At 52.8% G+C, this 25,457-nt stretch overlaps 1 protein-coding gene across 1 annotated transcript; it reads right to left on the reverse strand.

Annotated features, from left to right (window-relative positions):
* Positions 1 to 1,748: 1,748 nt before the first annotated feature.
* LOC119095188 (uncharacterized) lies at positions 1,749 to 24,908 on the reverse strand. Its single transcript, XM_037218063.1, has 5 exons — positions 24,405 to 24,908; positions 19,204 to 19,300; positions 4,218 to 4,465; positions 3,536 to 3,630; positions 1,749 to 1,786 (listed from the first exon to the last, which is right to left on the reverse strand). Exons 1-5 carry the CDS (start codon positions 24,434 to 24,436, stop codon positions 1,749 to 1,751), a joined length of 510 nt encoding a protein of 169 aa, XP_037073958.1. The 5' UTR covers positions 24,437 to 24,908.
* Positions 24,909 to 25,457: the final 549 nt, after the last annotated feature.

Below are 25,457 nucleotides of genomic sequence, written 5' to 3' on the forward strand. Positions count from 1 at the left end.
CTCTCTCTCTCTCTCTCTCTCTCTCTCTCTCTCTCTCTCTCTCTCTCTCTCTCTCTCTCTCTCTCTCTCTCTCTCTCTCTCTCTCTCTCTCTCTCTCTCTCTCTCTCTCTATCTTCTCTCTCTCTCTCTCTCTCTCTCCCCCTCCGCGCAGACACAAAAGATCCGCGAGAAGGTCCCGGGGTTTGGCCGCGGTAAGGGACGGGCACCGTCTTCCCCTGTCACGGTTGAACGGGCCCTCAGAGAAGACATGGCGGCCCCCCGCGTGGCCACGTCAGCAGTGGCAGACACCGGCAGCAGACTGACGAAGACGAATGAAGCGCAAATCCACACAAGGGCTCGATAAGGCTTGTTATAAGCAAGAAATACGCTACAGTTTCTAGTCCTTCGGCAGACCGAGTTGGGGTTTCTTGTTCTGACAATAATCGACCCAAAATATCTCGGAGGGTGCTGGTTAAACGGGCTTACAAAGCAAGTAGTTTGCCTTTCTTGACATAACCCGACATCTCAAGCTGTACTCTGATCGGAGATGACCGTAACGTTCGTATCGTGACCTTGGGCACAGCTTGAAATGTCCCGTTTCTTTCATATAGTCACTGCTTGCCTCATAACATCGGATAAGGAGATTTCTCACCTTGAAGGTCGATATTTGCCAGTATTCTATTAAATCCTAATCACGATTTTTATTCATCACAAAACTGTACTCGCTCACAATCACAATTCATAACGCTCAGCGAGGCGTGAGACGCGTTACCGAACGCCTTGGCACGCCGAAGGCATCAGCAGTTACTGCACTTACAAGCGACACCCTGGAGTACTACAAAGGTGTGCAGTTCGACTTGCGCAACCCCAAAAGGACGACCAACAAGCCTCCTAACACCGCCTCCACCCATCCCGCGAATCGTAGCAGACGACGCGACAAAAACGGCGCATCGCCGACAAACAGCTGGCGGGCGGGGCGAGATGACCGACGGGCGTGCAGCCTGCGCCGACCGATTTCGGGCAGCCTCACTGCGCTTAAATGGGCCGCTGTCATTTAGAAACTGGCGCACTGGGCTGTGGCGGGGATAGCGTGAACGGATCCGCCCCATTAGGCCCAGGTTTGGCTAATCCCAGCTATGAGACGGCGTCACGCTCCGAAGGTTGATCAGCTGAACAAGACGTCAGGTCGTGTTGCGGCACCGCCTTCGAATGGTCGCTGTGGGCTTCGCAATCAGCCAGCGCTGGTGCGCTCACAGCTTGCAAGAACTAACAGCCTAGCAGAACGAGCGGCACGGCTTTCTACTGCTCCGGAAGAAGCGCCGGCTCCCAAGGCATCCCTCCCGCTGCAGCTCTTGGCCGACGCCTCGGCCATTTCACACCGACGCCGTGGTAGTCCCAGGTCGTCCAACAGCTGACGGCCGGCGGCACCTGCTCGGCGCGGGCGGCGCAGTGGCCGCCGAACCAGCTAACGGACGGTACAGTCACGCACGCTTCCGCTGCCGGCCGGCCACCTGGCGGCGCCCGCAGACGTGCGCAGTGTCCGCGGCCGCCGACAGCTGGCGCCGTGACGGGCCGGCCAGCTGCGGTGCGGTTCGGGGGCACCAGCTGGGCCGCGGGATGTGGCGTGGAAACGGTTGTTGTTCGTTACAGCATCTCGGCCACGACATTTGGTCCGTCGGGTGCAGATTCGCCGCGGCGGTGAGAGGAGGCGCTGAGCCGAGGCCAGTTCATCAAATTTACTCCCGAATGTGACCTCTTCCACAGCGTGGTCAGCTGGCCACTGATGCTATACTGCTCAGTCCTCTCACTGCAAAATGGATGGACGGAGAAGTGGGCAGCAACTGGATGTCACTGCAAACCTTTCAAGTGGTTTGGAAGCTTTACATCCAAATCTGGTTCTTCAGGGATGGACCAGTCTACGAATGCCGGCCCGCGGATAGAAACAAAACAAAACAAAAACAAACGAATGACCGTCACGCCGCCGGGCAACGAAGGAGCCCATCATGGATGGCTAGCCACGTACCGGAGCCACCCGGCACAAAGGGTGGCTCAAAAAACACTACCCGTGACGAATTGTAGCTACCGCGGCTAACAAACTATTAGCTTTACTTTTTCACGCTGTCCTCACCGAGTCTGACTACACCAGACACCGAGCCGCACCTACCACTGTTGTGTGTGGTGAGCTCAATAGCGTATGATACACTGGGCACCTAGCTCCATTTTTCATAGGCCAACCACTCCGCCGCAGTTCGGGGTCAATCCCGGACATCAGGCTGCGGATTCCAATATGCGCCCTCAAACGCAGGTCTTGGTAGAAACGCCTAGTGAAAACATCCCTACACAGGTAGCCCGTGTGTCCACATCAATATTTTTTTACCATCAAACACCGTGGCTCTGATGCAATACAAAACCGTAACCAATGTCCACAACATGGCGAGAATTTCAGCCTACCACTCTCCGCGCGACAACCATCGTCTGGACTGCGGATATCGACATCTGACTTCATTGTCAATGAAACTGCTTCGGGTTCAGAGCGCAGGACACAGTACCGCATAGCAGGCTAGGCCACCCCACTGGCGATGGGTGCTGACAGCCCGCACCCGGGGTATCCGTGGTGGGAGGGGAGGGGCTGCACCCGGGGTATCCGTGGTGGGAGGGAGGGGCTGCATCCGGGGTATCCGTGATGGGAGGGGAGGGGCTGCACCCGGGGTATCCGTGGTGGGAGGGGAGGGGCTGCACCCGGGGTATCCGTGATGGGAGGGAGAGGCTGCACCCGGGGTATCCGTGGTGGGAGGGGAGGGGCTGCATCCGGGGTATCCGTGATGGGAGGGAGGGGCTGCATCCGGGTATCCGTGATGGGAGGGAGGGGCTGCATCCGGGGTATCCGTGATAGGAGGAAGGGGCGGTATCCGGGGTATCCGTGGTGGGAGAGGAGGGGCTGCATCCGGGGTATCCGTGATGGGAGGGGAGAGGCTGCATCCGGGGTATCCGTATCCGTGCTGACCTCACAGCATCCCAACTGCTTCTGCTCGGCGACCTGTGGGGTCACTGCACAACTTGTCGACTGAATAGCTTAGCGAGCGTGTTGCAACCACGTTATGCTAATGGTAATGCTAATTGCCCTTCGTGAATGACGCTTAACGGCGGCGTTATTTGTAGGGTTACTTTCGGACTTCGTCGGCTGGCCAGTTCCCGCTCATGTAGTACGTGCTCAGTCTTCTGAAAGCTGCTTGCGTTGGCTTTAATCAGGTGAATGCCGTCAGTATTTCATAGGCGTGGATCACATGTTACCGACAAATGATCATCGACGAGGAGGGTAGAGATGATGTAGCACACTGTCGAGCTGCAACCGAGAAAATTGCACTAACGTGCCGCACGAATCAGTCTCGAGCGGCCGCCCCGACCGGCCAGAGCTCGGTCGGGCGTCCCGACCAGCCAGAGCTCGGTCGGGCGTCCTGACTGGCCAGAGCTCGGTCCAATTGGCGCCCCGACCGAGCTCTGGCCGGGCTGTCCCCGACTGGGCAGAGCTCGGTCGGGCGCCGTGACCGTAACGTACCTGCGTAGTCGGTCTGCGACAGCTGTATCATCTTCAGCAGGTCCAGCAGGCCAGTCACCCCGTCGTAAGGATCGGTCACAAACTCCCGGACGAAGCTGCGGCAGGCGGACGGATACGTCACGAACTTTTATACGCACATAACGTGCATTTAAAACCTGCGATGCAGGTGGGTTGCTTTCACTGCACCGAAAACGGCGAAAGCGGCAGTGGACATGTTTTGCAACGATGCTTCCAAAACAAGAAGTGGGATCGACAGTAAAAACTGTCTGCATTGTTAGCGGTATACATTCAGCTACATTGTTGTAGCTGGCGATACCAAATGGTTTAAACACATATGCCGTGTCGTTGGTTGATCTTGTTCGACTAGGTATAAAAAGAATCCCACCGTTTTGTGAATATCTCAAGTTTGAAAAGCTCACGAATTTACCAGCGGCCATTCACTTCTGACGTATTGACACTACCCTGCGTATCAATTCCCTCTCAAGACAAGGGCTGTATGAAAAACAACATCCATAACTGACAACCAACAGAATGAATCCAGAGTAACAACCATTGCGCCACGCCACTCCCACTGTTTTTTTAAAGTTGCGTCACCCCTATTCTGGATCGCAATGCAAAACCGGAACAAAACCGACATCACGCAATTCCGGCTCACCGCCACATCTCCCACCTGTCATCCCACCTGGGGTACGACATGCGAAGGTCCTGGCGCAGCTTCTTCAGCAGGTCGGAGACGTTGGCGAACTGACGCATGCCCATCTCCTGCCGGGCCGCCCGCTCCGCCTTGCTGTCGCGCCTCTTCCTGTCGCGCTGTCCGTGCCGCTCGGGCCCCTCGCGCCCCTCGATGTACTGACGCGTGCCCCCCTTGCGGCCCCAGCGGCGCAGACCCAGCGCGTACATCTCGGCGTTGTAGAGCGGTGGCCGCGGCTCCTGCGGGGGGGAGGGGCACGAACTGGATAAGATCGGCTGCCGCACAGTGTTACACACTGAGGGGTTTATTTCCAACGGGCGTCTGAATGTGCGTCACATAATGACATAACTTAAGTCACATGCCGCGGCTACCACTATGCCTGGTATTAGGCACCTATAGCTATGTAGTAAAGCACAATGCAGCCATCCACGCATGCTACATTGCCCACACGGGCTGCGTCAGACACCGGACTCATCGTGCACATGCTGTATTGGCCAAGACGTTAGACGCAAGCCACATTACATTTAGACACGCGCGGTCCGCGTGGGCCGAGGCACCGGACGCAGCCGTGGGGGACAGACGCTCCGAGGCGCGAGCATATGATATCACACGCATGTCACGTCAGGCTCCATCCTCTTTCCAAAAAAGACATCAGACACAAGCTCCAGCCGGCTGAAATCCCCAGCCTCAGCATGGAAGACCAATTAGATGAGTCCGTAGCGCTCGGATGTGAGCCATGACTGGCGGCCGCTGCCGCAGCTGACCGGTCGCGGCCCACTGCCAATGGGGACGGCAGGGCTGGACGGCTCTCCCCACTGATCAGCCTGTGTTACCCGGCTGCTGTTATGGATCGGCTTGCTACCGGCCACGCCTCGCCGTGTCCCCAGGGCGCCGCTCAGTCACTCGTTGTAGTGACAGCGTGATAGGCTCAGTCAGGCATTCGAGCGTCTGCCCCGTCATGTGTGGGTTATCAAATGCAGCGCATGATGTCCTCAGCGCGGTCCCAGGTGTCCTACCAGCACGTCTGTCGGGACATGGCTGGTGAATTGCACGTCTCAGCGGCATAGCCGTTCAGTTCTACTTAGAAGACCACCTCGTAGACCTAGTGGACTAGCGGAAATATGATGGGATGTTTTGAGGTTTCATCAGGCGCATATCAGACGCGCTGCGGAATGCCTGTGCCGCTGTGCTAAATAGGCAGGCGGAGTCATCTACAATTAGGTGCGCGCCTCGGGGCTAATCGCTTGCCGAGTCATGCCGATTTAGCCATGAAAACTTAGGCGTAGCAAGACAGAGCTGACTGCAAAGAAACCGACAGCTTTCTGTTGTGACATAGCTAAACGACACTTAATTCTTACGCAATTCAAGTTCCTTAACACCAGTTTTCTCTGCATCTCCTGCAGATAACATCCCGAGAAGTTTTCCCCGGCTTGCAACACCCGAATCCTGTCACTTTCAAACCGCGCTGTCGTTCTCCACCACCACCACCACCACCGACGCCGATCTCGTGCGATGGGGGTGAGTATTCCCAGCGCTCTCGCTGCTCGCAACGGACCGCGACACACCGTCCGGTCACGAACGGCCAGCTGGGAGGAGCCCGGCTGTGGCGCTCCCGGTGGTCACGACACAGACCGGGTGGGACGAGCCGGTCCGACGCACTGCGGGTTTCACAAGGAAAGCAGATGGTATCGCGTATCACGACCGCTGCCGTCTTCCCAATGGCCGCCACGGAAGCGTCGCCGAGGGAGAAATCATCCAGATCACTCGGGCATGTCAGAGGGCTCCGCGCTGTCACGGAGTCCAGGACGAGCTGGCACGGAGCCTGGGAACAACTGTTGTTCACAGGCGGCACATCTGATGGCCAGCCAGACGTTCATGAAACCACATACCGAGTCCTGCGTTCCAAAAGCACGTCGACACCGCCTCTCAGCGCATTCAGCGTGAGGAGGCACGCGTTGGTGCCAGCAGAGTACTGGCTTATGTCCGTTCACGAACCGCTCGGGTACCGCCATTTACACGATTTAGTAAACTGGCGGTACAGGGGCGGCACCTTCGGTACCATTTACCACTTAGCACCATTTAGTTTAGTGGCGGCAGCGGCGCGGTGTCTCCGGTGCTGCCATCACCGCCGATTCAGTGCCGACTGCCGGCACCGGAAAGCCAAAACACCACGACCGTGTCTCACCGCGCCCACCCGTTTCTCACCGAGTCGGGTGAAAACGGTCGTCAGTATCCGTTGCTGACTGTAGCATGCAAGGTTCTAAAGACACCAATCCAAGAACCTATTCTACCCCCGCTTTCTCAGTCTTGAGACCCTGGCCGAGTCAGCCTGGTTCACTGTGCCTATCGGACTAAGCGGACTCAGTATCCACGAACGGGGGCGCGCGCGTGGCTGTCGTTGGCAGGCCCGACGAAGAGGCCTCCACCGGCGGTTCAAGTGACAGCCACTCTTGGCAGTAGCAGCAGCCGCAGATCCTAAATAGCGCATATCTTGTCTTTTCTTCGGGTGTCATAATGCTACGTTTGTGTGTGTTGCGGCTAACATCACCAAGTTAGTCGATCTTCGATCGCCCTTATTTGGTGTTTGGCCCCATGCCTGAGTCCACACATATGCTAAGGGGATTCTCAGACCTCGCCACCTCGAGTACACCTCTGACGTCGCAGCGCTCCCCCCCCCCCCCTCTGCCCCTGGGGTCAGCCCGGCTCCAGCTTCCGCCCCACCCCACGAGCGGTCTGAGCGTGGGGCGCACACGGAGTCTGGGGCAAATGACTTGCAATCCCTCGCATTGTGTCCGAAGACAGGCCTAGAGACCTCCCAGTTTTACTTTTCTCCGTTTTCGGGCCATGGGCCGCCCAGGCGGTGTCAGAGGAGGGGAGGGGCATTGACCCCCTGCATTCGTCAGCGCCAGCAGCAGCGGCGGCGCCGCCCGGCCACCACCGTCGTCACCAGCCCTCCAGCGCGGCCAGCCGGCCGGCGGCGGGCGGGGCGGACGGGAGCGGGTCAACGTCCCATCCGGGCGGAGCGGCGGGCGCGCAGCCAGCCGTGACGGCCCTGCACGCCGGCCAGCCGAGGCGCGGCCCGCTCACCTCCCAGACGCCCGGCCGAGCACGCGCCGCCGACGCCCGTCTCCAGACCGGTGCAGACAGGCGGGTCGCGGACGGGGCAACCGGGAGGAGCCGCGCGAGCGGGGACTGGCGGTCGGTCGTTAAGATGGGCCCGGCGTGGCCACTTGGCCCTAATGTCGTCATTGGCGTAATTTACGCCACATTCGGGGTCAAGTGATGGATGGACGGGACGGCGAGTGCGGTCAAAAGTCAGCCCACCCAACACCCACTCCTATCTCCGAGCCAGACACTCAAGGTTCGCGTGCGTAAAGCCATTGAGCAGCATCAACTCCCCGCCCCCCAATCCCCGGCTGCCATTCCGGCGCACGCTCTGACCATCTGCGCACCTGGAGCGTAAATCTGCAGGTGCACACGTGCGCAGTAGCCGCCGCATGGCAGCCGCCCATAGCGGCGAGCGTCAGACGCCGTCGGCTGCCGTGCCAGTCCGGGCGACCCTCAGGTGCCGTCAATGGTGGAGTACGGAATGCGGAGGTGCCTTCGAGCGGTTAATGGGCTCAGCGCATGCTTCTCCAGTGCAGGCGTGGCAGCAAAGATGCTCTTCAGCCACCACCACGCGGCCCGAGGTTCCTGCATCACGGCGTATTCATTGGTTGAAACGTAAAACTAGCGCTCTGGCTTGCCGTAATGGAGAATTGTCAGAGCTTAACGACAGGTTTCGTAGAGTTCCACTCAAACAATTACTAATGGTTCAAGTGATCTTTGAGAATATTACCGTAATCGCCTGTAGAGGATTCAGCAAAGCTCTTAGCTCATGCCTCTCAGTATTATTAGCAGATGCCTAATCAACGCCACGTGATTTTGCTAAAATACAGGCGCGCAGAGCACTTGTAGTTTTGGATCTAACGCAGGGGCGGAGCAAGAAACGAACATTCTGCTAGGTGTGCTATCACACGCAGCTGTAAGCAAATTACATCACGTGAGAGAGGATGCATACGTTACGGCTGCTTTGCATGAGCCTATCTGAGACATCTGACGAACTCCACGCGCTCAATTCACCCAATTTGTTGGTCAAGTAAGAACCACAGAATATCATGTTACCTCATCCTTCAGCGAAGTCAGCATTTACTTCCGTATACATCATACTACCACTGTCACGGATTATTACGGGCTGATACCTGTTTGTTATGGATGCTAGATTTCCTCGCCCGAAGCCCATTAATGTAATTACCGGCCGGATCCATGCGAGATTAGCCGTGTGACCTTAGTGACTCTAGCTAGATGTCAGTCGGTTGGTTAGATTGTCTGGACAGCTATTCTGCGACTGGAAACCGGAGCTTGATTGCTTATTTCTCCCAAAAGCTCTCATCCGCCCGATCTTGCATAAAAGCTCCGTAACGAAACAAAACAGACCCTTACGGTTGTCAAAGATCGCTTATGACACTATTTTATAAGCGCTTTGGGAGATATGAATCCTTGTGTGTCTGCAGACAACGCGGGCAAAAAATCTATTCTTGATAGCAGACGACAAAACACAAATTTAAAGCATTTAAGCGACATTAGCAGCCCATTCGAATTCTTGCTTTTATCGCGACATTGTCCCAGCTAAAGTAAGGAAAAATTTGGAAGATCATGAGCGAAGGCCTGCCTCAACTGCGGCAACATATGCGTTACCCACTGTGTGCTGCGTGCCGTGCGTCCGCTGCGTCTAAAATGAGGAGGAAATCTGGAAGATCACGAACAATAACCTGCTCGAACAGCGGCAATACACGCGTTACCCATTGTATGCTGCGTGCCGTACGTCCGCTGCGTCTAAAATGAGGAGGAAATCTGGAAGATCACGAACAATAACCTGCTCGAACAGCGGCAATACACGCGTTGCCCATTGTATGCTGGGTGCCGTACGTCCGCTGCGTCTAAAATGAGGAGGAAATCTGAAAGATCACGAACAATAACCTGCCCCAACAGCGACGACACACGCGATACCCATTGTGTGTTGCCTGCCGTCCGCTGCGTCTGTGTTATCTATTGTGAGTCGCCTGCTGTCAGCTGTCTCCGGAATTTCGTCGTGCGCGGTCACGGGAAGATCGACAACCAACGGCCCGACACGTCACGTCCGAGCGAACGTGACGCGTCACGCGGCGGCCGCACATATGCGCGCTGGCTGGCAGAGGCGGAAACGACCTCTCTGGGGAACTGGAAGTCGGCGGCGGCCGCCGTCGCTGACCGGAGTCCGTTGTTCCCACGGGTACCGCATCCTCGCGGACTGGCGTCCGTTGTGCTGTCCTCTCAGAGGATGAATCTGACGTGAAATCAGCGGCGCTGGCGCGGCTGGCCCGCCTCGGGCTAATTAGGTGGTAACGGCCGGGGAGTTAGGCTGCTGATTACCACGTTCTCCGGCCCGTGGAAAGCAGGAAGCTTGGTCTGCGCTACATCGTGTGATGTAGCAGGCGACAGAAGGACGCAAACAACAGATTCGCGGAGAGGGGGCTGATGACTGGAGAATGCAAGTGGGTGGCACAGAGAGAACTAGCGTCACTAGGTGACAACACTTTCAAAAGCAACGTCGCGTGTTTTAGGCCATATGGAATAGCCGGGGTTGATTTATGACGGCAGTCAAATTGTTGTAAAGAAGTCGCGAAGCCGACAGTGCAGTTGGACACAATCATACGTGTTGTCATAACGACCATAAAACTCATAACGCTTTGCCATGTAACGCGGGCGGCAGCCTCGCGTTGTCGGGGTGATGATGTGCACTGAGTAGGTTTAGCTGTGCTTGACCGCGTCGTAGGGTGATATGCTCTGCCGTCTTCACAAAGCATTACTCCTCAAAACTTTTCAAAACTTTTTAAAACGTTTTCAGCACTTGTTCCCTGACAAAACAACTTTTATGAGCAATGTACGGCCAGAAGTGCGTTACAGACATTTAAAAAAATGTTTGCAAAGGCGCATCATCTATGAAAATGGCGACACACTGGTTACAAACAAGACCACGCTTGTTATACCAATTAGGATACCAGCTGTCTTCCTACTAAAGCTTTTACGACCTTTTAAAAAAGATTCGGTGGCATGTATGACGCTGATGCGGCAAAACATGCCTCTGCATCGTGGCCGCGTCCCTATTCATCGGTATGCGGTACTTACACAGTTAACATGCCTACACGTGGGCCACGATGGCTGATCCTCGCGCTAAATAATCCTCAAAGCCCGCCCTGCTCTGCATGACACCGGGGCAAACAACGGTGGGGCGGCCGATATGTAACGCCCTGGACCTATCCACATTGCTGACATACCTGGCATTCCATTATCCTAGAATTTGGGTTAAGTTATATGAGCTGAAGAAATAAATGTTTGTAAATAGTCCCTTTTGGTAAAAAAGTTTTTTTCTGAGTTCGGTAAACGTGGTTTAGCAATGGAATGTCAATGCCGTTGCCTGCAAACAATCTTTTCTCTGCCAAAAGGCTAGTACATCCTAAAACTTCCCAAAACATAGCGTCGCAAAAAGGCTGCGTATGTATCTGTACCAAGGTGCATCACGCGTAAGCTAAAAGGTCTATATCGTAGAGCATTTCACTTGCCGTGCTGCAAAAAGCGATGAAAGTTGTGTCGTCAATAACTGCGACAGTCGCACGGATTCATAATTCAGCTCCCGTCAATGAAAAAAAGGCCTGAGGGGAAAGTCGGACGAACGGTGAAAACCGCGGAGATAATGCAGCCTAATGTTGCTTTGACCCGGCGGAATCCAATCCGTTTCCTTAGGCAGCTTCATTTAGGAAGCAAGCATTTTTGGATCCAGCCTCATCGGTCATTTTACCGAATTACATTCGGAATTGATTCGCATAATTGGTGACAGGGATCAGAATTGATTCAATTCGCGCTTAAAAGTGCCGCCTGAAAGGATGGGACACTGTCAGTGCACATCTACGCGCGAGCGCGTAATATATATATATATATATATATATATATATATATATATATATATATATATATATATATATATAAAGTATATATGTTGCATATACATGCATGAAATACATATATTTCGCATGCATATATATCTTGCATATAAATATGGTACATATATATATATATATATATATATATATATATATATATATATATATATATATATATATATATATATATATTTATCTAACGACCACTATTTCCAGCAGCAAACGCGATCCGGATACAGCATGATATCATATGATATTGCAAATCATATAGTATGGTATGATATTGCAAATCGCATTTATAAATTCTAACTAAATTTAAGTCAGATTCGAACTCAATTCCATTGCCAAACAGTCGCTTTGCAAGTCAAAGCATTCAATCATTCAAAGTCACGCAGTCAAAAGCACCAGGTATCAAAGTGGGCGAGGCGCAGGCGCGACACTAAACACATGAGCCCAAATAACATCGTAGTTTCCTTTGGTGCGCTTGAAGGTCCTAGCGGCAGGAAGTGAACGCCATAACAAGAAGTAAACACATGCCTGCAGCCTTTCTGACGGGAGGGGGGGGGGGGGGTATAAGCCCTTTCCGGGAGACCGTCCCTCTCCCAAAATTTGTGGCAATATAACAAAAATCACGTATAAATCTGAGCCTAGAAAACGCTACAAATAATGTTTGACTCCCACTTTCCCACGCATAACCTCCTCCACCATTGCAAACAAAAAGAACAAGACTAGTAGCCGAAGGCATTATATACTTGCATATAAATAAATAAACATATATATATATATATATATATATATATATATATATATATATACACGTGCATGCCGTTCTGGAATAAAAGGGCCGCTGGAACTACGCTCCAGGTCTGAACCAATTAGTCTAACACAACGAACAAGACAGTTCGTCAATCTGAAACATGGGCCTTTGTGTACCTTAAACATGTACCTTTGTATGTGTAAACATGCACCTTTGTGGTGACATGGATGACATATGGTGGTGGCTCATAAAGGGCACATTCGAAAATGTTCAATTATGGAGGTGCCTTACCACAAACTCGTCCAGATCAGTAACTTCTCGTATGATGACCATCTTGCGCCGCTGGACTAACACCCTGTGCCCACGACTTTTTAATCTCTAACCATCTACGCGCAGACTTCTCCTCAGCGGCACAGTGCCACAGCAAAGGACCTGGTCTGGTCCTATTAGCGGAGTCGCACGCGTTGGACCAATCACAGGCCGCACGTGCGCGCGCTGCCGGCGCACCGTCGGGCTCCTCCGCTGAGGAGAGACTGGCGGCGGGCGGCAGCGCGGCCGTACCAGACTCCATCCCCCGCGCAGAGCAGCGCGAAACCAACCGCGGGCGCGGGCGACGTATCGGGAAGTGTGGCTTCCCACCGAGGTTGAGAGCCGCCTGCAAGTTTTTGGGGGTCCCTGGCTGTCAAAGAAAGGCGAAAGCTTCACCTTCTCCCGACTTGGGCTGCTTTACTCAATGCATTAGCTGGGGCCAGACAGGTTTTACGCGCAAAGGGATGTTCAGTTTGCTTTCCTCATTTTCTATTCGATGAGTAGTTTTTCATTACTCCGGAAGAATTAAGTTCATTAGAGCATGTACGCATGGTCTGCAATACTGGAATACTATCTTAGAACGGCATCCAATGCATTTATATTTACCTATTGACGAAGTATACGTTTTCAAGAGCTTTTTAAGACGTGATTATTTAGAACCATTTGGTTTGGTCAACAACTGCGTCTGACATAGAGGATTTATTTAAAGCTTATCATCTCAAAAAACGACGTAAACAAACGCATCGGCAGAAGACAGGCTGAAGTTCGGGGTGCTCCATAATGGTATCATGTGGTTTGAATCGCTTGGCCTTTATCCCTCGGGCTTACTGGCTCTAGGAAATTCATGAAGATCAGTGAATATAACAAAGTTAATATAAGTGGTCAGTTTACTAGTTGATTTGGCGACAGCCCAGTCGCCTGGTTGTCAGCTACCTTAGGACACTTGCACGGATCAGAATATATGAACATGAAAAGCTTAACATCCCGATCGGTTCGGAAACTGAAAATAACCGGTACAAAAAACCTGAGCTTCAGCTGCTATGCTACTAAGTGACTTGCCTACACGGTTAAAAACTCGAACCGGTGGGAATGAGAAGTGAGACGAGCCAAGTTGGGGTCGCGTGTCGCTGACCCCACATAAACTACGCCCGCCGGAAAGCAATGAGTGACGGCTCCACCCTCGCCCTCTGGGAATCTGGGGAACACCCCCGCCCGCAGCAAGCGGCACGCGCGTCCTCAGCATAATGAGCTCCCCGAGCCGGATCCGCTCAGCCGCAGGATCGGCGCCGGCTTGTTATGTATCGCTGGTGGTCACGGCAGCATAAACAGGTGTCCGACCGCACAGAACCGCGGGGGATCGAGGGCACTGCCCTGCACCACATCGGCGCCGCCGCAAAGGCTCGGCCATCAGCGCCATCTGCGCGGCGTGCCCTCCAGCGGGAGCGGCAGGAACAAGGCGCACATCAGCGCCATCTGTGGATAATATCACGAATATCTGGTTTGCACACTAGAGCCATCTGGCTGTGTTCGGCCGCAAAAACTGCATGCGTGGTGGGGTCCCCGCCGCCTCCTTGGCTTCAAAACATTGCCGTCATGGATCAAACGGCAAACAATGCGAAGTCAACAGCCGACAGCCGACATCATGGTCATGCTACCGTGGCTCTGCGGTGCACAATTGCAAACTATATGACTGCGTTCACTGGCGCATCCGCATTTGTCTGCACATGTTTATTGCCATGATGAATTCCACCAACCGGTTTAGAGTCGGTAGTCTTGCATTATGCATTTTTTCAGTTACATGAAAATGATACAAGGACTGCGGCAAATTTAAGAAAAAACGCGTTTTTCACTTAACACTATTGTATCACAGTACGGATGTGCATATGCACGAATTCCCCCGCCCCAGCCCTATATGTATATGCATATATATATATATATATATATATATATATATACATATGCCAACCATTGCTACTGTATCGTTGGAATGGCTCGCAATCGCCCCTTGTTTAATCCCCTGAAGGTTGGTTAGTGACTTGCAAAAACCGTGGCTCGGTGTTAAAAAAACTGGAAAAATAGAAAAAGGATCATCAGCAGACAATTTCGAATTCACTCCTGCTATAAGTTTCGATAAATGCATGCTGCCGAAATATCAACGCATCCATATCTCCATTCTCCTGTTTTTTCTTCTTCGGGCAATGAAGCTATTGCTGCCTTCTAAAGGCAAAACCCCAGATGTTTATTTTTGGCCATTTCGCATTTTCGGGTCATTCAATTGATCTTCTGAAGCTGAATTCGGTCATCTAACTCATTTCTGCAATTTTAACACGTTTTAGCTACGGAAAAGGCTAAAAGTTTGTGAAAATTTGAACCAATGGTTTCAATAAACCATTGGTTTATTGAAGTTTTCATTGTTTGACCCGACTGAAAAGGAAAGGCCAGCTGGCAACTGGTCAACGAGGTTCAACCCAGACCCGAGGCGGCCGTGTCGCAGCATTGTGTGGCACGTAAAACCCTCCGCATCCCTGTCTGGCGAAAGGGCGGAGGCAAAATTAGCTGTGGAACTGGAAGGCACGCTTGGGTGGTGGGTTCGGGGTACACGCAACAAGCTATGCTTAGCAGGTACTCTGAATCCGAAGTCACCCTTACAAACCATTCGGAATAAATTTATAAAAATAAAAATAACTGAATTCAGTATGAGGGAGCGAATCGAGTGACTTCAGACACTTAAAATGGCCAAAAATGAACATTTGGGGTTTGACTGTGGACCACGGATTACTACATCTATGTGCGCAATGCTCCAAGCAAACGCACATAACAACCTACGCAAAAGCACACTTCCGTACACTTGCAAGAACTCCAAACGTGGGCCCATTTCATTTCACCGCAAGCTACCATGGTGCGTCCTGCACCAAGCTTGTAAGCTTAGAGATACTAACCTGGATGAAAAGCCAAAAGAGACGCATGCTTTCGGCCGGAAAATGCCCCAGGGACCTAATTATGCTGACATTCGTTTGCGCCCAAAACATACAGCGTTATGAGAACAAAGCACTGCAGTTAACACCTGAACTAGCATGGGTGTGGGTGTGGGCGGGGTGTCAGCCGTCGTTCATGACACTGCTGTAGACTAAATTCCCAGAGTCGCGTAAAATCGTTACGGGAACCACACGAGCATCAGTACTAACCAGATAACGGTAGCATATATATATATATATATATATATATATATATATATATACATATATATATATATTTTCTAAGACATTACGCGAGCGCATATCCTAGAAAGAAGTGGCATACTTTGCAGCCTTAAGTTTAAATACCAGCGTCGATTCTCTCTGCCATTGCTGAACGGGGGAGGCACTTTGGTAACCTTTTTATGGAAAATTCTGTAAAATGCGTCGCTGGCTGCATAAGGTGCTCATGCGACTATAAAGCTTTTATTCAAACCGATGTTGGTTGCGCCAAAACAAAAAAGCCACAGCATCCAGCACAATGTTAATGGGGTAAATGGGCATAAGCCGCAAACGCCGAAAGCTTTTCTTGGCGTGTTACTGCGAGTTGTGTAATTTTAGTTTCAGTCGTACTGATCTGAAACCACGGTCACACATTATTTCCTCTCCGGACTAAGGGTTGCTTTCGATGTAAGTCACTTGGCACGCCACACACGTTGCAAACATTTGTGCAGGTGCTGCAGTTCTGTGCACGATTGCAAGCGGCGACTTACAAATGATGTGCAATAGCTCGTTAATGCACGCCATCTGCTTTCTCCACCAATGACTTGCGTTCACGGCGATTGTACAGCGGTGATTGGTGCTACTCGATCATTCGAAGCCCCACAAACCCACTAAGACGGAAGAGTGCTCGTTTTAGTTGTACCCTACAAATCAATGGAAAGTAGCTGTCCACATGGACGCTGCGACGTCATGTTTTTGTGTGAATAAGTTTTTAAGGAAATGCATGAGGTTTGTCGCCCATGATCTTCATGTGAACCGGTACGCTCTACATTAGAAAAAATATAAAACAACTTAGGCCAGCAAACACCGGCAAATAATATGACGCACAAATCGGCCGCAAACGCTAAAAACAACAACGTGATCTGAGCGCGGCTTTTAAAAACCGTGTAAAATGGAAATTTGAATTCACGTGCCGCATTTCGTTGATGTTCCCATGCATTCCTAACCAACGCTACACTCTACCGCATCAAGCCGTGTCAATGATAACGAACACAAAACTCCAAGAGCCTGTCTGTTGTGACGTCAAATGTATGATTATGAACGATGCATCAGAATGAATGGTTGCGCTAAAGGTCAGATGACTTCAGAGGGCAGGACGAGCCGTACCGAACATTACGACACGTTTTCGCCTCAAATGTTTGTAGTCGATCCGGAATTTTACAACCTGTGCGGTTAGTGTTCACGCAACACACACTACTTAGCGTGGGCGCTAATCACAGACATCCATCTAATTAAAATGTTCGGACGAAACCTCCAGAACGTGTTTATAAATTTGTCCCTTTCCAGCATCCAACAACGGATGGTCTGATAAATTATGATGGCATATACAGCATTTACGCCGTTACTTTTCATGCGCGGCTCCAAAGACCCAGGAAGGTGACCTGTATCACACTCGTGTAGTATCAGGGGATCTATGCCATTATGTCATCATGTCATGTATTTACCAAGAATCGTTCCATGTGTATGGCTTCATATTTTATTCGAGTCAGTGAGTGATAAAAACGAAGATACGACGATGAAGACACGTCAAGAGCTTCAGAAGGGCCCGCAGAGTAAAAAAACAAACAAAACAAACTATTTCACATTGGTCAAGTTAGAATGTGAGGGCAGCACGGCTCCGGGAGGTCAAAGCAGCCGGCGGCAGGTGGTTCCAGGACGAGGTCGCACAATATGGAAACACTTTAAGCGACAGACAGCCGGAAAGCGGGCAGCTCCAAAGCGTGCTACTTCCTTATCACTTCTTGCATTTCTAATCCATGCGACGAATGAAAATCTTAAGCCACTTAGCTGACCCACAGCAGCTCCCTCTACCTTTCAGTGGACTTCCAGCCGCGTGCGTGCACTTGTCTTGGGATAAGAGCGACAAATTAGCTTCGTTTGCATATTGTTGAAGACTTTAACGATCGTCAGAAAGGTTTATTCAAGGGCTTACGGCATAATTAGACTAATGCAGATGCTATACTAAATGGTGGAGAGGTACGTATGTCATATTTACTGCAAAACGTGCGGTGCTTACTTGCAATGGATTTCGCGATGGCATGACATTTTTCCGAGATATCGGTAGGCGCATGCTGCATTAGTTTTGCGTGAGGCATGTTGTAGCAGTGATCCAATGTGCCGACAATATGACACTGACTGACTTTTTATCAATAGCTGACTAACATCGTTGACATGACTTACTGTTAACCCGAAAAAGTTGTCAAGTACATAACCTATGTAGACCCATGATTTCCATCTGAACAACCGAAACTGAGGTGGTGGTAGTCGTAAAAACAACATTGATTGGAAGAAAGGGCAGGCATATGCCATGTTGCGATCATTATGGATTACAAAATGGCATAGACGAGTGCAATTGGTCTACATGTCGTAGCGCATTCAGCTTGCTTACGACGCAATTTATTGTAAGATGAAAAAAAAAGCATACGAACAATTTCTCCCACGATGTGACACAATTTAACCCAGAGTGGGGTAGGTTGTCTCATCCGAAGGAAGATCATTCAAAAGTCATTTGCCAAAAAATGATGGCGTGCTCTCCAAAACTTTACCGCCACCTGTGAAGCTGAATGTTAGAAGTTCCTGCTGATATGCGAATCTTAGTCTAATCCTCTAATGATAACGGGAAGGGGTTCAGAGCAGATCTGATGCAAATCTCCCCACTCTCCCCCACTAAGTTTCACTGAAGATGAGTGTGGGACATGTATCTCAAAGCGTGCCTCTTTGCGTAAGAAGAACCCACATATTCGACTCCAACATGACTCGAAATTATTTTTTCGACACAAAGCAAGGCAAGATGCAAACAAAACAAAGCATGAGACAAGGCAGGGACGGAAACAAAGCAAGGGAAGAGGCACAGCTAGGGAAGGTAGTGCGTAAGGGATGACACGGAGCATGTTAGTTTTATTAGTAAGAACATTGAAGGGGGCAAAAAAATGATTTAAAAAAGTCGGAGAGAACATGGCACAGCCCCGGTTTTTACACCAAAGGGATGGATGTTTCCCCTTGCCCTCGTTCAAAGCCATTGTCATTTCCCTGAACGTCACTTTTTTTTTACCTACCAACATAGGAAACATGCGCTCCTTTATTGCTGATACTTTGTACTTTCTGTGTCACCTTTGTTTGATTACCAGCATGCCACCTTTGCTTGATACTCGCATCATTCGCTCCTAGTGCAATTAAGATAATTTTTTCTAAATTTTGAGTTTAAACGTCTTGATGGACTGGATTTCTGAGATCAACGCCCCCACTAAGCAGTGCTTATCGCAGGAGCGCTGATTCCACGATCCGATCCAAAATTTGGTGTCAACAACATAATGCTGAGTGAAGCCCGACGTGTTACAAGGCTCGACACGGAGGATCCTGCCCTCTGACGTCACCGGACCTTTAACGCGCCCGCTGCCCTCGGCCACAGGTCATATCAGTTGGGGGCAAATAGCACATTGCCTACAGCAACTCGGAGCGGGTGAATCGGAAAGCTGGCACGCTCAACAGCTGAGCTCACGGGACGGGCAGGTATTGACAGGTATATATAAGGCGTTGACGGAAATGTACGCCGGTCCCATCTAAGAACAAACATTCAAACGGAGTTCCTCTCTTCGAAAATCCCAGAAATGAGACGGCATGAAACGCAGCACGGCAACATTGCAAGCGCCACCTACCTGAGACTTAGGGCTGTGTAGACTGCCATCTGCTGGCTTTATCCGGAACGTCTCCTCCTGAATCTCGGGCAGTATGTCCGGATCGTTGTCCAAGCCGCTGGAGCAGAACAAATGAACGGCTTTCAGCAGCACGTTATGATCATTTCCAACGATAAGTGACTGGTCATCCAGCGCATCGTTGCTAAACGACCGCGTGGACAGTGGCCATAAATCTGCATGGGTTATGGCCCTGCAAAGTACCACAGAAATCAGCCGCGATGAACGTAATGATTCTAAGTTAGATTACACATAATGGGCAGTTCGAAGCAAACGCTCCGCAGCTCCAGAAACCGGCTCGCAGTGATCATGCCTGCTGTGGAACGACGTCCGCCTGAGCATTACACGGCGCGGTCATGCTATCTCAACATCAGCATAACGCCAGCCGGAAACAAGTGGTTTGTAGCGCGGTAGCCGCCTTGGGTATCTCGCTGTGGCCTGGCAGCAGAAGTGCAAGAACTATAGTTTGCAAACTTGGTGACGCTTAGGCGGCATGATGGGTACGGATAAATACACGTTTAAGTCTTGTTCGTTTAAGTATGTCTTGCCGTGTCTTGCAAGACAAATTTGGCGCCATTTGTGCCAACTATCGACGCCTCACACCCGTGCTAGTCCATTTTATTTTCATCGTGATTTCACCGTCACGTTATGTTTCCATCAATGTATCCTCTCGTCCCTTCAGATCCCCATAAATGACTGTATGCATGCCACATGACCAATGACGCCACGGTTGGACACCACGCAGGCCTCTACTTTGTTCAATATCAATATTTCACGTCGGGTCGAATTGCCGTGTATGAAGCGGATGGGCTTGATTATGAGAAGACATCTGGTGACAGCCGTGTACGGGAGAACGACCGTGACCTGAGTGTGACCTGAGACCTGAGACCGGAGACCTGACCTGAGAGTGAGGGAAACGCCACCGGTCAGCCCCACCGAATGGGAGCACGCGACCTCGCTGACCGCCGACCTCTACCGACCCACTGAGAGGCACCGGGTCACAGGCAGGCGGAACCCGGCAGGGACCGTCCCCCCAGGCCGCTGCCACCACCAGCTGCTGCACGACGCAGTGGTGATACATCCGTGATGGACGGCTGTGGAGCACCGAGGACGCATCGAACTCACTAAGTAGGCCGTCTCATTAGCCGGCGGCGGACGCCGTGCCTGACGACATGAGCTGAAGTAGCGGAGAGGGCGTCCAAGTGCGGATGCGGTGGGGTGGGGAGGGGGGGGGGGGTATACCGTTCGGAAGTGAGCCTCCGAACCTGGGCGTGACCTGACGGCCCTGCGGGCGCCGGCCGGCTCCCGTCGTTCGCGCGTCCCCCGCAACCCCGGTCTCGGTTCTGCGACCCGCTGGCTGGGCAAGGCTCGCCCACCCGCGACGTTACGTGACAACGCTCCTGCCGCAGTGAACTGTTCACTGTTCAACCGCAGTGACTGGTGGCCTTTCCGTTGGTAGACGGTTTGGATTGTTGTGTTGGACGGTTCTGTCCGTTGGTTCCGTTGGTACGATGGCAGTAGCGTGCACGATGAGGAACAGGCCTGAAACTTGAATGTTTCTGGACTTCTATTTCCATGTGTGCGAGGATTAAAGTACACATGGAAATTCACGTACTATTCGCCTTGTGCTCCTTCGCGCATTGCTCGTTATGCGGATACCAATGATGGCGGATCAAGCGGTGGCTGGGCCTTTGAGCTTAGTATTAGGGAAGCAAGCTTGACCAACAAATGCAACGGCTCGGGAGGCAAAGACGAAGCAGATGTGGGGCAGGGTGTCTAAGTGGCACCAGCAACGGTGAAGTTGGGGATCAAGATCAACATATCATCAGCCATGTTGACCCCAATAGAGGTGACGCCAGGCCTGAGGTCGCCACCACCACCGCCAGAGCACTGACCAGAAACATCCACGCTTCGACATAAATAAGCCAGGGAACCAAGCCGTGGCGACCAAATTATATCACGGCGGAACTATCAACGGCTAACGCAGCACCGCTGGGCAGACCAGCTGGCCGGCAGCTTCGGCTCCAGACGGCAGCTGCCGCACCGCGCGTTTGCGGAGCAGCACCGCCGGGCAGGCCAGCTGGCCGGCAGCCTCGGCTCCGGAGGGCAGCTGCCGCACCGCGCGGATGCGGAGCAGCACCGCCGGGCGGGCCAGCTGGCCGGCAGCTTCGGCTCCGGAGGGCAGCTGCCGCACCGCGCGGATGCGGAGCAGCACCGCCGGGCGGGCCAGCTGACTGGCAGCTTCGGCTCCGGACGGCAGCCGCCGCACCGCGCGTTTGCGGAGCAACACCGCCGGGCGGGCCAGCTGGCCGGCAGCCTCGGCTCCGGAGGGCAGCTGCCGCACCCGCGCGGATGCGGTAGCAGCACCGCCGGGCGGGCCAGCTGGCCGGCAGCTTCGGCTCCGGAGGGCAGCTGCCGCACCGCGCGGATGCGGAGCAGCACCGCCGGGCGGGCCAGCTGGCCGGCAGCTTCGGCTCCGGAGGGCAGCTGCCGCACCGCGCGGATGCGGAGCAGCACCCTGATGCCCGGCCAGAAGCCGGCCGTCGGCGGACTCCCCCAGCAGGGGCAGCCCCAGTCGAGAGTCCGCGCGGGCCGAGGGGCGGCCCCCAGTCGGAGCAGGAGCGGCCAAACACGGCCGAGAGTCCAGCCGCAGCCGACGGGCTACTGCAGCGGGCCCGTGCTTCGAGAGCGGTCGTTAACTTCCGTTAGAGCACGAGGCCGCGTGGGGGAGAATCGTGCACGAGATCGGGTGTGCAGCTTTAGGTTTGTGGCCGCGGAGCCCGACGCCAAACATCATCGGCTTAGCCCGCACCAGACAGTGGAAGCTAGTCCAGAACGCATGCCAAGGGAGCGTAGCCATAAAGTGCCTGAGAGGGAGTTGGTAACATGGAACGATCTGCCTTATCCTAAGCATGAAACGGAAATGATTAACATCCAGACAAAGTGCGAGGCATCTTAGCGTGTGAAATTCACGTCTGAAGTACTCTTATTTCCGTGACCACAGCCCTCAGAAGTCCGTGGCCATGGTTTCACGCGTTAAAAATCCTATCTTGCTTGAACCTGCGTATGTTCAGATTAAGCTGAACACACTAGAGACAGCACGGTGAGCAGGACAAACAGCGTGCTTCTATCTCTGAAATCAGGTGAGTTCACTAGTAAGATGACGTGTCTTGTTTGAAGCTGTGCGGGTTCAGATTGTGCGGAGCGCATTGGAGGTGGTAAGGTGAGCAGGACAAAACAGCGCGCTTCTATCTCTGGAATCAGCCAAGCTCATTAGTGCGATGGCACATTTGAACATTGAAATGACGTCACACGCAATTGGAAAGCATGTAAACGGCATTACAAACACAAAGGCACAATATTTGTGCAGTCACCTACACCCAGCGTTTGTACGGCACGACTAACTGCGCTCCACTCTGCTTTTTATGTTGAAAAATGTTGCACCAGCACACAGGGAGCCCATCATGTGACTGGCCGCAGAAAGGCTGCGGTTGAGTGAAATGTGATCGGGCCAACAAACGCTCAGTTAGCGTGACGGATTGTGTGCATGCGTGTGAGCTTGTGCGAACATAAATCCTTGTTTTCTACGCCGTGTGACCATTTCGAATCACTTGGTTGCATGCATGCATTTCCAGTACTGCCTTGCCAGACGGAAGGGACCATGAGCTGTCCGCTAAGCCACCGTACAAAACAGGCTGGAAAACACAGAAACCTAACAGGTAAATGCCTCCGCAGACCCCAAAATGCCTCCATTGGAAATCTAATCGTGGAATTTTGTTTCTCATTGGAATTGATGCCGTAACGCATGAAGAGCTTTAAGAACCAGGACAGCCTGCAGGCCGAATGGAAGGGATGAGTTGGGTGGAAACATTGTGCACTACGAGAAAGAAACGTGCATGTATATAGAGAAACGAGGATATTTACAACACTTCCAAAAGTTCCACGTATTAAGAAATGATCAAGCCCTCGTCTCCACCCCCCCCCCCCCCCTCCCCCTCCCCACATCCACTTCGGTTCGCCGGGCTTACCCTCTCAATGAAAGTTCCTTCATACATGTCCTGGAGCAGCCCAAAGACCATAAACTTGCCCTTGAAATGTCGTCAAGCCGGCGACACCGACGCCAGATACATGCGGTGCTGTTCTCAACTCATCGACGACGCAGTATAAAAAGGAAAGAGTAAAGATATTTTGTATCGTCATCTGCCAGCTAAGAGAATGCAACGTAATTTTGACGCGTTAGCTCAAGGCGTGCTGAAATACCACGGAGCAGGTAGTTTTTTGTTGTTGTCACAGCATTAGTTACTAATTGAGGAGACTGTTTCTAGCTGTCGGTATGCATCTGGCAATGGGGTATCATGCATAGATTGCACACCATGGTCCGGGTTCTGTATAGGAAAACCACCATGGTGTTGTTGAATGAACCGTCTAGCACTCTGAACGCCAAGTGATCGCAACGGTGGCAGTTAAAAGGAACCACAGTTGTCTGATAGAATTTCTGTGGGAAGCTTATTTGGCACTGGTACGCATCAGGGACGAAGGTAAGGAGGGGTCCACAACAGCCGTACCACCCCCTGAGCCGAGAAGCTTTTACTTGATCCTGAGTGATTTCGCAGGTATTCTGTTCTAATCCGCAGTGATTCGGAGAAAACGTGACATTGCCCCGCCCCTCCCGAGTAAGATGCTGACTGCGTGCTGGGCACATTATTGCGTATGTTTGAGTACATGCTGCGTCGCGAGGAATCGAATGGTCCGCGGTCAGCACCGCGACGCGGCGAGCAACGTGCAATGCCATCATAGGCGACGGCTGCGGCAGCCATTTTCGTGAAGTTTCAACGCAGTTTGAGTGCAGCTCAACATTGGAAATGTTTATCTCCTTCCTCCTCCATTTGAATCGAGCTGATGAATCTCCTTCCGGAACGAACTAACGGCCGCACTCTGATGCGATTTGACGTCGCGCTAATGGCTGGTTACGTGAGTGGATCGATTCGAACACAGGCCAAGCGCCATTTCGAATGGACGCTGCCCGCAGAGAGGTGATAGCTGTACTTGTCACTTCCGCGTCAATTCAGAACGGGATGTCGTCCGTGGCTGCCCGGGCGTCATCGCCAGAGACTCCTTCCCGCCGCTCTGACGAACCAGCTTCCGCCCGACAACCGCAGGCTTACCAGGAGCCGCAGAATCTGATGAGTGCCAGCATGTCCCTCCGAGCCTCGCGGGTGACCAGCGGGATGAATGCACACCTGGTGAGCGCTCTGGGCGGGCGTCCGGCGCGGGCACATGGTCACCGGCGTCCGCGCATGTCACCAGACGCGCTTCCAGCAGCTGGCAGCCGCGCTGCGGGTCGGTTAGCGCTCGTCGCCGCGGTCAGGTCACCGGTCACCCCGCCGCCGTCGAGGTCGAAGGTCACGTCAACCCGCCGCCGTCGGAGTCGAAGGTCACGCGACCTTCTCGCAAGCCGCAAATCGACCTGCCCTGCGCTCGGCGACGCGCCGCCCTGCCGCCAAAGGTCGTCTTCGAGTCGGATGTTGATTGGACGCTGGCGGCGACGGCGTGCGACGGACTCTTAGCCCGCTGGCACCGTGCACCCGTGACCTTAGGTCACGCGACAGCGCCCGACACTGACGAGCGCACAGCCACCCGCGACAAACGCGCCCGGAGACTCGGCTCCGCCCGACGCCGGCGGAGACTGCGGCCGATATTCAGCGCAGGCCGTTCCCGCAGACCTGCCGACAGGGGCGCGCCCAGGAGTCGGCTCCCGAGGGAGCAGCGCCGGCCAGAGGCGGAGGCAGGCCGGGTTGGGGGAAGGCAGATTTGTAAGTGGGGGCAGGGAGGGTTCTGGTGGATGGCCTGCATGAGTGGTCAAAGGCGTGAGCGATTTATTTGTGCAGGTAGGCATGAACTGAGCAGAACAATCCGGCATTTCATGCTGGTATCTGTCGATGAAGACAGCGGGTTCGACGGCAATTCCCACATTAAACGCACCTGTTAAAACCGAACCACAAGAGCGGAACAGTCGTAGCAGAGCCGTAAGCTGCCACTGAGACAAGGATGAGGTCCAATAAAAACACACCGTTCGACGATAGCCGAAACGACACTCCACAGGTCCAACACAACGACATTCCAACAGATCTAACACAACGGCCTCCTACAGACCTGTCCAAAGGCGGGTTTACACGATCCACGTCCTAAAAGTCAGGACGGGTACTTATCATGCGAGG

Source organism: Pollicipes pollicipes, unplaced genomic scaffold (assembly GCF_011947565.3).
Source record: "Pollicipes pollicipes isolate AB1234 unplaced genomic scaffold, Ppol_2.1 Scaffold_4219;HRSCAF=4965_pilon_pilon_pilon, whole genome shotgun sequence".
In the NCBI taxonomy this organism is placed as follows: Eukaryota; Metazoa; Arthropoda; class Thecostraca; order Pollicipedomorpha; family Pollicipedidae; genus Pollicipes; species Pollicipes pollicipes.